This window comes from Pan troglodytes, chromosome 9 (genome assembly GCF_028858775.2).
Source record: "Pan troglodytes isolate AG18354 chromosome 9, NHGRI_mPanTro3-v2.0_pri, whole genome shotgun sequence".
Lineage (NCBI taxonomy): Eukaryota > Metazoa > Chordata > Mammalia > Primates > Hominidae > Pan > Pan troglodytes.
The window spans coordinates 7304559-7318147 of NC_072407.2; the positions used below are offsets into that span (position 1 = coordinate 7304559).

Genomic DNA, 13589 nt, shown 5'->3' on the forward strand with positions numbered 1-13589 from the left:
GCAAGGAAGGTGCATGCTTGGGGAGTATGAGCCATGGAAATAGAGGGCGTTCCCACTCACGGGGGGAAGCAGCTCTGATTGTCACAGCTACATGGAGGGAGATCCACAGCTACTGTCATCCCAGGGACATGGGCGAGGACACTACACTGGACTCCATGGCGCCTTGGACCCACTCGAGGTCACTGGATGCTCTAGCAGTCCCAGACTCCAGCTCCCACCTCCCCCTTCAGCCCCTGCTCAGTGTACACCAAGCTTGAGTGAGGGTCGCCTGACACAATGCCCATCATTCCTGGCACAAGCAGACCCTGGCAGCCTCTTGCGCAGCCTGGGTGATGAGGGGATTTGGAACCTGGGGAGGGCACAGCAACTCCATTAGTGCTATCCATGGTCCATTCTGTTACACAGCAACGTGGCTCTGCTTCCTCTCTGTAGGTTAAAAGGTGTTTGCAGGAGCAAAACCCTTCCTTCCTCTCACAGTGTGGATGGAGGCTTGCGTCTGTGCCGCTCTTTCAACAAGTCCCTATGAGGGAAGACTGGACAGGCCACTGCTGAGCTGGACGTACCAGGCCCGCTTCACCCTCCCTAATCCTGCCCCCCTCTGGCTGTGTCTTGGAATGGCACATGGCAGGGGGAACAACCTGATACCCGAGACCTCGGAGAGAAGGCACCTCACAGCACAGGTGTCACTTGGGTGACCGCGCTGGAGGCTCAGGCAGGAATGGCTACATGGGGAAGGACGTGACCTGCACAGCAACGGCCTCTGCCCTACGCTGGGGAAGGAGTGTCTGCTGCAGAGTTATCCAGAAAACACGACCCATAGGAGATGTGACATCCCCACCTCCAGCCTGGTTAAAACAGTGGTCTAGCAGAGGCCTGACCCATGGCAGAGGCGGGGTGGCATGTTCCCAATCCCAGGCCCCAACGGAGTCTGGAGAAGCCCCCAGAAGGCTGCCAGCTACAACCAGGACCACCAGAAAACAGCACTAAACCTGCCCCCGCATGAAGGTGGAGGAGTGCCCACAGCCACAGGAGGAGCTGGGCCACCCAAAGGCATACTTCAGTGATGATGGCATGGAGCCCCCTCAGATTTGCCACAGAGTGACAAAGCCATGCAGGCATCCCAGGAGTATCTCCCGCAAATAACCACAGGCACGTTCCACAGACACAACCAGCACCAACAGGCTGGAGCTACGGGACAGACATCATCTCAAAGAGAAAAAATGACTTATTTCTGATTTTTAAAAAGTTCAATGCCGGCCGGGCGCGGTGGTTCACACCTGTAATCCCAGCACTTTGGGAGGCCGAGGCGGGTGGATCACGAGGTCGGGAGATCGAGACCATCCTGGCTAACACGGTGAAACCCCGTCTCTACTAAAAATACAAAAAATTAGCCAGGCATGGTGGTGGGCGCCTACAGTCCCAGCTACTCGGGAGGCTGAGGCAGGAGAATGGCATGAACCCGGGAGGTGGAGCTTGCAGTGAGTGGAGATCGCACCACTGCACTCCAGCCTGGGCGATAGAGCGAGACTCCGTCTCAAAAAAAAAAAAAAAAAAAAAAGTTCAATGCCAATTAATACTTTAGGATTCAACGATTCTAAAGCTGGAGGATAGACACGCTACAATCTTATGGAAAAAATAAAGAGAAAGAACTGAGTCAACCAGAGCCAGGCACAGCCTTAGCTAAAAATCACAAGGCTAGGGCCCGTGGCCTGGGCATGCTACGTGGAACCCCAGAGCCGCAGCGGCTCTGCACCCCACCACCTCAGGCAATCCTGCCACACCAGTGATGTGAACATACCGCTCCTGAATAACCAACTCCATAGGGCCTGATTTTATCCCAACCTCCATCCAGCAAGCGCTGCATCTGCCCATCCAGGCCACTTGCTCGAGACACACTTGGGCGAGGCTCCCTCTGGGGTATCCGCAGACGCCAGGTAAGCACCAGGGTGATGGAGAAAGCCCTTGACCTTGGGAGAGAGGTTCTAATGGCCAGGGAACCCACTCTGTTACTCACTTGCTTGGAGCCTGCAGGGCTGGCCTTTGCCACAGGGGCTACCCAGGAGCGCTTCTATGTGCCTGAACCACCGAGCCACGTGGAAGAGCTGGGGGTCAGCGGGCGGGGCCGAGAGCTGCCTGAACGCGTCCACGTCTGCCTGGGACAGTGAGTACCCCTGGACATAGCTACGCGTGCTGAGGTGCTCGTTCAGGGCTTGTGCCCTGGCTGCCTCGTCACTAATGCTCAGAATGGACCTGTAGTCAGGAGCTGCAAAGACAGAGGGCACATGGTGTCAGGCAGGCAGGCGGGCAGCCCAGAGGCCGCCAGAAAGACAGGGACTAGGGGATGGCACAGAACCAAGGAAAAAGGTGTTCAAGCCCTTCCCTGGACGCCAAACATCCAGAACAGGCAAAGGCACAGGGGCAGCACTTTGACTGGGGGCGAGGGAGTGACTACCTGACAGGTATGGATGGGTTCCCTCTTGGGTGATGAAAATGCTTTGGAACTAGACAGAAATGAAGGCTGCATGACAACATCATCCACCAAATACCACAGAATTGTGCACTTCTCACTTTATGTCATATAAATTACTTAGTTTTTACATTTTTAATTTATGTTTTCTATCAGGGAAAGCAGGAACACAGTTCCACACCATCACAAATTACACAGTTCAGTTTCTGACATTTGGGGAAATCACAGGGGTCAGCACATCTGGAGTATAACCGATAAGCCTCGCCTTGGGAAAGCTACCTACACGATCATGGTATCCCTCCTGTCAGCTAAGTATGTTACGAGAATTTAACCTCAATTTTTAAAAACTCACAACAGAAATCCCCCAAACCAAACCAACTTCAAGCCTCTTTGCCGCAGCGGCACCCTCTCCCTCTGGGTGCTGGGGGATGAGGGGTAGGAGAACCCCACATTGACAACGTGTGCCATTTACACCCCTGCACCAAGAGACAGCTGGACTCTAGCATGGCTTCTGCAGGTCAAGGCCACAGCCTCAGGAGGACTGGGCCCCCTCAAAGGACCAGCCCAAGAAAGCACAGGGCTGCCAGGAGAATGTGGCTGCTCCAGCCAGCCTCACCTGGCCCCTGGCCCCTGGCCCCAGGCCCCAGCCTCCCTCCTTAGAGCCTTCAAAGCAGTAAGCGTGCACCTCCACCACTCAGGTGTGTCACTCAAGGACCCGAGAGCCACTGTTCCGCATGTCACCATTGGGAGGAGGAGCAGAACCCTAACTTTCACCACTGCCAGCTGTAGACAAGGCCGCCTTGACACATGCACGCTGACCAGCTCCATGGCTTTTTTCATTTGAGCCCCTGCTCACCCTCCTTCTCCTCCATTCTCCCTTATTTTTATTTATTTATTTATTTATTTTTATTTTTTAGAGACAGCGTCTGACTCTACTGCCCAGGCTGGAGTGCAGTGGTGCAATCAAGGCTCATCACAGCCTCAAAATGCTGGGCTCAAGTGACCCTCCAGCCTAAGCCTCCTGAGTAGCTGGGACTACAGGCACATGCCACCAGGCCCAGCTAATCATACTCCCTTTAAATCCAAAAGTCACCTCTGCTGAACTGGCAGGGAACGCAGCTCCTTCCCCTACTGTCAGGAATTAGGGAATAAAATCTGTCTCACCATTCTAAGGAATATCTCCCTGCAATTACCTCTGACACGGGAGTTGTGGACCAGGTGCTGTGTCCACAGCCCACGTCCCTAAAGTGGGGGCAGACCAGGCAGACGGTGCCAGGCTTCTGGCCAGAGGAGGGAGTCTGGTCCCTGAGCCCATGAGCACAGGTGCATCCAAACCTTGAACCAGTGATTGTGTTTGCTGAGAGGACTGTGGGAAAAGGACCGATGCTTGCTCCTTCCACACAGATACCCTCTCACCCCAGAGTTCACTCAGGGTAGGAAAGCACATGTCTGGCCACCCCTTGCTGTGCCAGCTGCCCTTCCTGGGCACAGGCTGCCCGACATCACAGCCATGGGGCGTGGATGCCCTGCACATCACAGTCCCCCTCTCTGCCTTCTCCCCTTCCCTTTTGTCCCCCATCTCCGTGTTTACTCCTGGCACAGAGCCAGAGTCACCCCAACCAAACCCACACAGCTTCTGAAAACAGAGAGCAGAGTGTGTTGCGGGGGTAACTGCACACGAATGCCTTTCTCTGCTTTGCTTAGTGTGGGGAAAACCCTTCGTGTCAGGCCAATAACTGGCACTTCCCGGAACGCTGTGGTGTCAGCAAAGATGAGTCAGAATGGAGTGCACAGCTGCAGCAGCAAGAATGCCCCACTGGGCCGAGCTCTTCACCCGCCAGGGAGCCCACGGAGCCACGTGATGCCCCAAGGCCCAGCCTCCGTGGCTGCCGGAGAAGATGTCCTGAAGCCACCTCTTCTCTGCAGTGAAAGGGTGGCACTCTGTGGGAGAGCCTTCCTGAAGTCTCAACATGGACGCAGGGCTCAAAATGGCTTCCTGGGATGACTCTCGCTGGTGGGATGACGAGGGCAGCGTCCCTCTAACTTGCCCTGCTTCCTTCCCACCGCACGGAGCCACTGTCCCATCTGACCCCAATAAGATGGCCACCCACTCCAAGCAGCCACAGGCACCCAGAAGCAAAGCTCTGGGCACACTCCCTAGCCAAAACTGGAATCACACCCCTTTACAAGTTATCCTTAGGAGCATCCATAGCCAACCCACGGGAGGATCCGGGGCCTCTAACTCAAAAGAAGCTTTGGACTTGAGAGCCAGCCCTTGTCACCTGGATTCCTGCAAGCCAGACACCGCCACCTGTAGCCAGCATGGCTCTCCCCTCACAGCCACAGGCCTCCAGCGGCCCTGCTGAAAAGCGCAAGTTCACATTACTGCCCCCAACACCCACCTCGCCAGCAGCACAAGCCTGTCCTCATGCTGGCCATGGGCCCCCACCTGACTCACAATACCCTAGTCACATGGCCCCTCCACCTGCTGCTCCTTTTTTAGGGGGCATGCTCCCCAGATACCAGCAGGCCCCTTAATCCTTCACAGCTCTGCTAGGTGCCGGCTTCCCCACCAGGTCTTCAAGGACTCCCTGTCCATATGGCGCCCGCCTCTAGACCCTGAGCCTGGCTGCTCGTTCTCTCCGCAGCACCCCTGTCTAACACGTGCCCGCATTTCTTTCCTTCACCATCTGCCCCACCGCTCCATCTACCTTATTCACTGCTCGATCTTCAGCATCTACAACTGAGCGTGTGACATTCCAGATATCAGCTAAAGTTGCCTAGGGCACAGATGAGTGGACAGCAGAATGGCACCACAGAGTGCATGCCACCGGTGGTGGGCTGGCGTTCCCCTATGGCACTGGGCCTCATGCACCCTTCTCAGAAAGACACCTGCACAAGGACCAGTGCTGGGAACCGGCCACAGCCTCTGCTGCTTTGAGCCCCCAGGGGCTTGCTTAGCAGGAGCCCTGCTGCCCAAAGATACCAGAGACACAAGAACAAGTCACTTTTCACTTCAGCTCTTCCAACAGTCCAAGGAAAGAGAAAGACAGGGGCGGACTCTGGCCCCACTGAAGGCGCCTGGGGGGTGCCGGGAGCTCTTGAGGGCCTCTCACCTGCCCCATCCCCACAGTTACAGGCCCAGTGTCAGCACTGGCACTGCCGGGGCTTCCCTCTGAGAAGGAGGAGGCTGCTTACATGGAGATGCGCTCTCCTCCCAACTGGAGATGAGATCAGGGAGGACGGAGGTGGAGGCAGACCCACAGAGGCAGCTCCAAGCACCCCAAAGCGAGGTCCTGGAAAACTAACTCTAAATAAATATCAGACTCCTTACAAACTCTTTTGCAGAGCAACTTCCAGCCAGGAGACTTCTAGTTTAGCTGGATATTTCCCTCCAACAGCTCTGCAGCTGCCAGCAGAGGTCCCATTTCATGATAAAGAAAATGAAGTTCACTGAAGATTAGAGAACTTGCCAGAGGGATGGACAGAGCTGGAAGGTGAGCCTTGTCCCCTCACAGATCAGGCCACAGTTCGAAAGCTGTTCCCCAATGCTGACCCTCCACATTCCTCTCCCCTGTCCCTTCCCTGAGCCTTGGTCTTCTGCAACTGCTCATGCCTGGGTTGGACTCCACGACAGCAAGAGGGAAGAAGAGACAACAGCAGCACCCTGAGAAACAGTGACACAGCATCGGCTTCCAGCTGAGACAGCGAGCTGACAGTCACGTGCCTCTCACACTCAGAATGGATTCTGATGGAGAGACCACCAGCAACAGCCCGAACACTGACAGTGACGATGGTTGATGAGAGGGGGTGACAGGTGATTTTAATTCCCTCTTTTTCTTCATTGCTCACAATTTCTGCAGTAAGCATCTGCTATTTTTAAAATGAGAAAAACATCAAATGTACTAACGGCGGCTGCAGTGGCTTTTGAGTACTGAGGAAGCCGCTGTGTATCTGCTCTCTGGAGACCTGAGGGGCGGCCCCGACGCCCTCCAGGGCTGAGTGCCTACACTCACACACAGGGCGGCATTTCCTCATGGTAAAACACGCTCATAACATCAGCCCTGTAAAGCTGCAGGCCATTAAGTCAAATTACACTTGTAAAATGTTTAAAAGCTGCCTGGCACAGAGCCAGGGGCCCCATTTGCCATCATTATTATCATAATCGCTCTGGTATTATTAATGTTATTGTAATAGCTGCATGCTACACACAGAGAATTTCCTGGAGTTTTCCTAGGGCTCACACACTCATTTTTATTTAATTAATTTTATTATTTTAAAAGTTTATTACCAAATCTGCCTTGATCTTGGATCACATCATTCTTAAATGTACCGTCTAGAGCAGGCTAGACGGCTCATCAAAAGGGAACCAAGTCCATGCTTGGGAAGGATCTTCTCAGAGCAGAAAGGTGCTGGTGCCCAGGGAAGCACAGGAGAATGACAGGCTTCCGTGAGATGGACGCAGACAGTCATTTGGGTAATTGTGGTAGCTGCATTTAAGTGTGTCTCGAGGAAACAAATAAAAATAGGCCAACTTTCAAGTGGTCATGGGTTTGAGCCAGGCTGTGGATCAGTCTGATGCTGAGATCAGATGAGAACACTTCTGAGCAGACTGAAAACCTCCCAGGGACCTGTTCCTCGACACTGGCCCTCAAGTCGTAGAGCCTGCACACTCCATGCCGAAACTCCTGCTCTGCCCCCATGAGAAGGAATGTCCACCACCGGGTGACCTTGCAGTTCAGTTCATCAACACATTGAGGGACATGGGAATGTCCCAAAGGTGGATGGTGGTTGTCACCGGCTACAAAGGTGGAGTCTCTACAGAACATTTATTGAAATCACATGCAAGTACCAAGCAATTGCTCAGCACAGATACCAAAACAAAGCCACACCAAATGAACAACATCCCTGACACGTCAAACAACTGTGGCAGTGCGACCTCTCCCTCTCTCTGGCTCTTTCCTATCAGCACTTATTTTTTATTTATTTTTATTTTATTTTATTTTTTGAGACGGAGTCTCGCTCTTGTCACCCAGGCTGGAGTGCAGTGGCATGATCTCGGCTCACTGCAAACTCCGCCTCCCGGGTTCAAGCGATTCTCCTGCCTCAGCCTCCCGAGTAGCTGGGATTACAGGTGCCCGCCACCATGCCCAGCTAATTTTTGTATTTTTAGTAGAGACGGGGTTTCTACATATTGGCCAGGCTGGTCTAGAACTCCTGACCTCAGGTGATCCACCCACCTCGGCCTCCCAAAGTGCTGGGATTACAGACGTGAGCCACCATGCCTGGCCTCCTGTAAGCATTTAAACCTCTCCCGGCTGCCCTGTTTCTCTTCCTGCGTTCCCTTGAGGCTCTCCCAGGTCCACTCCAAGCATGGCCCTGGTGTGCCTTCAGCAGCAGAACCTGGGGGATCCAGAGAAGTCACATTCTTGGGCTCACCAGAGACCTGCCAAATCAGAATCTCTGGGGTGGGCCCAGCAAGTGAGGTTTAAACCAGCTTCCCCATGGGTGGAAAGCTTGCTAAAATGCAGACCCCTTTACAGCAGGTCTGAGCTCCTAATAAGTGCCCCGGTTTGGTGGGGGTCTGCACCCCTCACTCACCCTGACCCTTTGCCCTCTGACCCTGCTACTTCAAGGGTCCCACCAGGGTCCTCATCTTGTGGGTGTCCAGGCAACATCTCACCCTGCAGGTTACTCCCTTTCTGCAAATGTTCCCCTGGTCCCACCCTCTACAGCTGCTCCTCTTGGTTCCTTCCCAGTGATCCACTCCCTGCCCAAGAAGTGCTCAGAAAGGGGACTGGAAAAAGCCCCCAGACATGAATCGTGGGGAGGAGAGAGGGGCATGCACCCCTGCTCTCACCAACTAGGAGCCAACACCACCCACTCCCAGAGACCAGCGCCTCCTCCCACAGGTGAGGGCTTCCCCTCCCCCTCCCCGTCCTGATCACCAGCCCCGGAGGTCCAGCTGCCACTCATTCACAAAGGTGGCCCCCAGGCATCCTCTCTCACCCCCAAGAACAGCATCTCCATCTTCCTCCTTACTGGGAGGGAGGTTATTCATTATTAGGGGCATCCAACATCCCTCACAATGAGCCTGTGGGGTGATCAGACAGCAATATTGCCACCCAGAGCACCCACACTGGAAATGGCTTAATCTCCACCCCAAGGGTACTGCCTAAGACTCTTCAAATACCTGGAAACACTGTACCTGAGTTCATAGAGGAGCAAACATTTCATGTGGCTCTGGGGAAAACATCGAAGGGCATCAGCTTTATTCTCGTCTGCCTTAACTCACTGGGTTGAGCTATTGTGAGTCTGAAGAGAATCATCAAAGGCAGCACAGCACAGCAGTTAAGGTCCCTATTGAGCCAGGCTGCCCAGGTTGGGAGCCTGGCTGTGCCTCTGGCTAGTCGTGATGGTGGACAGATTGCTTGACTTCTCTGAACCTCAGGATTCTCATCTGTACAAGATGCTGGCAGGATCTTCCTCAAAGGGGTTCCCCCAAGGGTGGCAGGAGATAACAGATGCAAAGCATTTAGAGCAGTGCCCGGCACAGACTCATGCTGAAAAAATGCTGGCTGTGTTATTATGAAGACCCTTGAATTAAACTGTATAAAAATTAAACTATAAGTCTGACCTGATGAGCAGCCGACCAAGTGGTATCCCAAGTCTGTGCGGAAAGGCCCTGAGGTAGGCTCCATCTACCCCAGAAACCTCAGAAATGAAACTCATCCTTCTGAAATAATCAGGCTCTTGGACAGGCACCAAGCCTATGCACCTTCAAGACTGCAAAGGAAAAGCTGTACACCCAGTGAGATCAGGAAAGAGAAATAGACCTTCTGAGTCAACTTAGGGAAGATGGTACAAAAATGATGGCCTCCTTGAAAAATCTGGGAAGATGGTCACTGAAAGCATTTACGATTGGATTTTTTTTTTTTTGAGACGGAGTCTCGCTCTGTCGCCCAGGCTGGAGTGCAGTGGCGCAATCTCGACTCACTGCAAGCTCCGCCTCCCGGGTTCACATCATTCTCCGGCCTCAGCCTCCGAGTAGTCAGGCGCCCACCACCGCGCCCGGCTAATTTTTTTTTTTATTTTTAGTAGAGACAGGGTTTCACCATGGTCTCGATCTCCTGACCTCGTGATCTGCCTGCCTCGGCCTCCCAAAGTGCTGGGATTACAGGTGTGAGCCACTGCGCCTGGCCTACGATTGGATTTTATTTCCTGTTCTCATCTTTGAGAGTGTGTGTGTGATGGGAGGAGGCGATAGTAAAGGCAGGTGGGCCATGCCCTGGGGCAGAAGAACACTGGCTGGAGATGCTGTGCGCAGGCTGAGGACTGGGCAATCTGCCTGCTGCCCTGACAGCCCGGAGAGGGCAATCCCAACCTATATGGCAAGCTCCAAAAAGAAGGCAATTCTTACAAGGCTCTGAAAACCTAAAATTCTAAAGCTATTTTTAAAAACAAGATACAAAACACTACTAATACGTCATTTACGTTCACAAATGAACAAAAACACATTTTTAGTTTGAAAACAAACAGGCTCTAACTTTCAGCACGGACACAGCACTTATTGAGTGCCAGGCACTGTTCTACGTCCTTCCCATCTATTAATTCATTTACACTCCATGCTCCAAGGTAGGAGCCATTACCCATGGTTTGCTGTGGGGCGGGAGGCAGAGTTGGGATCCTGGCCCTTCCAGGGTGGTTCCAGAGTTGGGGCTGTTAACTATGATGCTGTTTTACAGGAATCTGGGTGACTTCTGAGGGCCGCTTGGCTCTGGGACGGGTGGAGATGGTGCTGGAATCCAGGCACACAGGTAGGGTGGTAGGCGGCGTGCCTGGAAGGTGACCACCTCCTGCCACTTGGCACAAGAGTGTAGCCCTGTCATCTGGGTGTCCCCACGCCGCCAGATTACTCGGGTTGTCATAACTACCTATCTATAACCCAATAAACCCTCAGGGGCAAAGGGCACCACCAGATGCTAAGGAAATCTTGGTACGATCTAAACTGAGGGTGGGGGCTGGAGGTGTCTTAGAAGAACTTGCATCTAATTTTTGCCAGCCAAAAGAATTAAAAACTAGATACTGAGAATGTTTCCTTTGGAAAGGCTGCTCCAGACTGTTAGGAATCTGGGCTTTCTGATTCAGTCTCTTGCCTTTCCAGCACCTAAAATCTTGCTGGAGGGACAGTGAGAGAAGACCCACTGGTCTCTCAAGGTCTACCCGCTGGTGACATGAGTGACTGGGGGAGCTGACACAGCTGTGTCTCTGGGGAACCTCCCGGGTTGGCAATAAAATGGGGCAGTAATGCTCTGACAATCAGCTTGCAGTGGACTGCCTGCGGAACTGGAGATGAAAGCCTTCGTAAAGCCCCAAGCCCTTTTACTGTGTGTACGCGTACCCCTGGCGTCCTCTGCCCCATTTCCCTAAGTACCAACCTCAGGTGCCCTCCGCCCACCTCCCGGAAGCTGCCAGGTCTGGGCAGAAAACCAAAACAACCCTTGGGCCTTTGTCTCCCCCCTAAAGTCCAGCTGGGGCAAGAGGGAGCGAGGGCCCGCCCAGGCACCGGCTGAGGAAAGGCTGTTTGATGTAGGGCCACCTCCCGGGGTGAGGATGCAAGGGGACCTCGGCAGGAACCAAGTGAGGAAACTGAGGCTGGGTGGTCTGGGCAGCGCCCCGCTCGGGATCGGGTCCCCGCGGGGTCTGTGCTCCAGCCACGGGTCTGGCAGACCCTCACGCAGGAGTCCCAGGGGTCCCAGTGGCCGTCCCTCGGAGCCGGGCACTCGTTGTCCTTCGGATCCTAGGACGTGCCACCCCTCGAATCTCAGGACCCGCCGTCCCTCAGACCCCGAGCACCCCCGCCCCTCGGACCCAAGGACGTGCCGTCCCTCAGACCCCGCACACTGACACCCCTCAGACCTCGGGCACTGCCGCCCCTCAGACCACGGACACAGCTGCCCCTCAGAACCCAGGCACCCGGGCCCCTCAGACATAAGGACTCGCCGCCCTTCGAGCCGAGCACCCAGCGCCCAGTCAGGCCCCCAGCCGCCCTCAGCCTGGCCCGGCCGCGCCGCTCACCCTGCTGCCCGGAGGAATCTGCCATGGCTGGGAATCCCGGACCCGCAGCTGCGGCTACAGACACTTCCTAGAATCTGATGCAACCGCCGCCCCGGAAGTCGCGCCCCACGCCGGGCCCGTCTTCCGGGACACGCCCGGTCGCTAGGCAACTACCAGGGGCTCCGGATGTCGCCGGCCCGGAGCATGCTGGGAGCTGTAGTTCAACCCAATGGCGACCCGCGCTCCGGAGCATCGCGCGGCCAAGCGTTCAGTGGCCGTGCTGGGAGTAGTCAGCCCAGCCGCAGGGAGACAAGTACTAAAGACTGAGCGTCCTGTAATAGGTGTTTAAGTCATGATTGCGCTAAGCGCCGTGGGGACCAGGCCCAGCCTGGAGGTCAGAGGCGGCCTCGGGACAGGGTGTGCTGGCGAGACGGGATGGTTCCCAGGAGGCCGACCTGGAGCAGGGCCTGGGGATGGGCGGGAAGAGCGCTCCAGGCCTAGGGACCGCCCTGCCAATGACCCTGCGGAAAGCAAGCCACTATGAAGTGTTGCGTGAACAGGCTTCTCCATCTCCTTCTCAGACCCCATTCTGGAGCCATCCCCAACCCCCTTAGGGCTCCTGCCTTCTGTGTGCATGATGTCACCTCCCAAGGATATCCCACCCAAGGTTCGTGCACCCATCCAAAATGAGAGGAAATGCTATTTAAGAAACAGAATTTTAATATGTCAAGAAAAATTATTAGCCAGGATTAGTGGCTCATGCCTGTAATCCCAGCACCTTGAAAGCACAAGGCAGGAGGGTCATTTGAGTCCAGGAGTTTGAAGCTGCAGTGAGCTACGACTGTGCCACTGCATTCCAGCCTAGGCGACAGAGTGAGACCCTTTCTCAAAATATAAAAAGTAAAAAATCTTCTAGTTACTTTTTGGAACCTCATGTCTAATTTCATAATAAATTCTAAGGCCGGGCACGGTGGCTCACACCTGTAATCCCAGCACTTTGGGAGGCCGAGGTGGGCGGATTATGAGGGCAAGAGATCGAGACCATCCTGGCCAACATGGTGAAACCCTGTCTCTGCTAAAAATGCAAAAATTAGCTGGACATGGTGGCGCTTGCCTGTAGTCCCAGCTACTCAGGAGGCTGAGGCAGGAGAATCGCTTGAACCAGGGAGGTGGAGGTTGCAATGAGCCGAGATTGCGCCATTGCACTCCAGCCTGGCAACAGAGTGAGACTCCATCTCAAATAAATAAATAAATAAATAAATAAAATAATAAATAAATAAATTCTAAATTCTACTGGTGGCTGGAAAAAAAAAAGAAGAGAGTTTGTTTACATTTCTGCAAAGATCCTGTAGCATGTGCTGTAACTTGCCCAGGATGTGGGAGGCTCTGTGAGACCCCAACTAATCCCAAAGGAGGGACCAAGTCCAGGACTTAGGGGACGAAGTTCTGGCCAGGTCCTACCATGACTCTCACAGTGCCTGTTTCTCACTCATCATTCTAGGACCATGAGTCACCCAAGCCCAGCTCGGCCACATGCCTTCCTGGGAGAAGGAACCGGAGGCGCCCAGGAGAGTCAGAAGCCTCTTAGAGATAAACATTCGGCTAAGGCTTGCCCTGCCCTTCCTTTCTTGCACTAAGAAAGCCTCCTGACATCAGGTCAGGCAAGCCAGAGTTTGGCTGTGAGACCTGGGGTGAGTTTAACTTCTCTGAGCTTCCAGATGTCTTGTTTTTAAATCTGCAAAGTGGGGCCGGGCACGGTGGCTCACGCCTGTAATCCCAGCACTTTGGGAGACCAAGGCGGCCAGGTCATTTGAGGTCAGGAGTGCAAAACCAGCCTGGCCAACATAGTGAAACTTCATCTCTACTGGGAAAAAAAAAAGGGTCTGCAGAGCGGAACTGGGAAATGATCACCTGCTCAGGTGGCCGAGCTGTGTCTAAGAGTGCTGCAGTGTCTAGCAGCAGTGGGTCCCGCCTCCCCAGTCCTGCTGCGTCCCAGCCCTACCACCAGGGCAAGGACACTCTCTGAACCTCAGCATCCCCCTGGTGTTGTAGTTCTTTGGGACAG

At 54.2% G+C, this 13589-nt stretch overlaps 1 protein-coding gene and 1 non-coding gene across 32 annotated transcripts in view; both read right to left on the bottom strand.

The window, feature by feature from the left end:
* CARS1 (cysteinyl-tRNA synthetase 1) overlaps positions 1 to 11696 on the bottom strand; it is a 56478-nt gene extending 44782 nt beyond the window's left edge. For 7 of the 31 annotated variants that reach the window (XR_010147433.1, XR_010147434.1, XR_008537945.2 and 4 more), the window contains exons 1-2: positions 11546 to 11685; positions 2015 to 2263 (exon numbers count right to left, since the gene is read on the bottom strand). Coding sequence is in view for 8 of the 31 variants with exons in the window: in XM_016920202.3 (XP_016775691.3) it covers positions 2015 to 2263; positions 11546 to 11570 (274 nt within the window). In the remaining 23 variants the exon portion in view is untranslated. Of the gene's footprint in view, positions 1 to 2014; positions 2264 to 11545 lie in introns of all 31 variants that reach the window. The other 24 variants (XR_010147439.1, XR_010147440.1, XR_010147438.1 and 21 more) reach the window with 12 other exon arrangements.
* LOC112204941 (U1 spliceosomal RNA) lies at positions 2621 to 2783 on the bottom strand. The gene has a single exon (XR_002938679.1). It is a non-coding gene; the product is annotated as a U1 spliceosomal RNA (small nuclear RNA).
* Positions 11697 to 13589: the final 1893 nt, after the last annotated feature.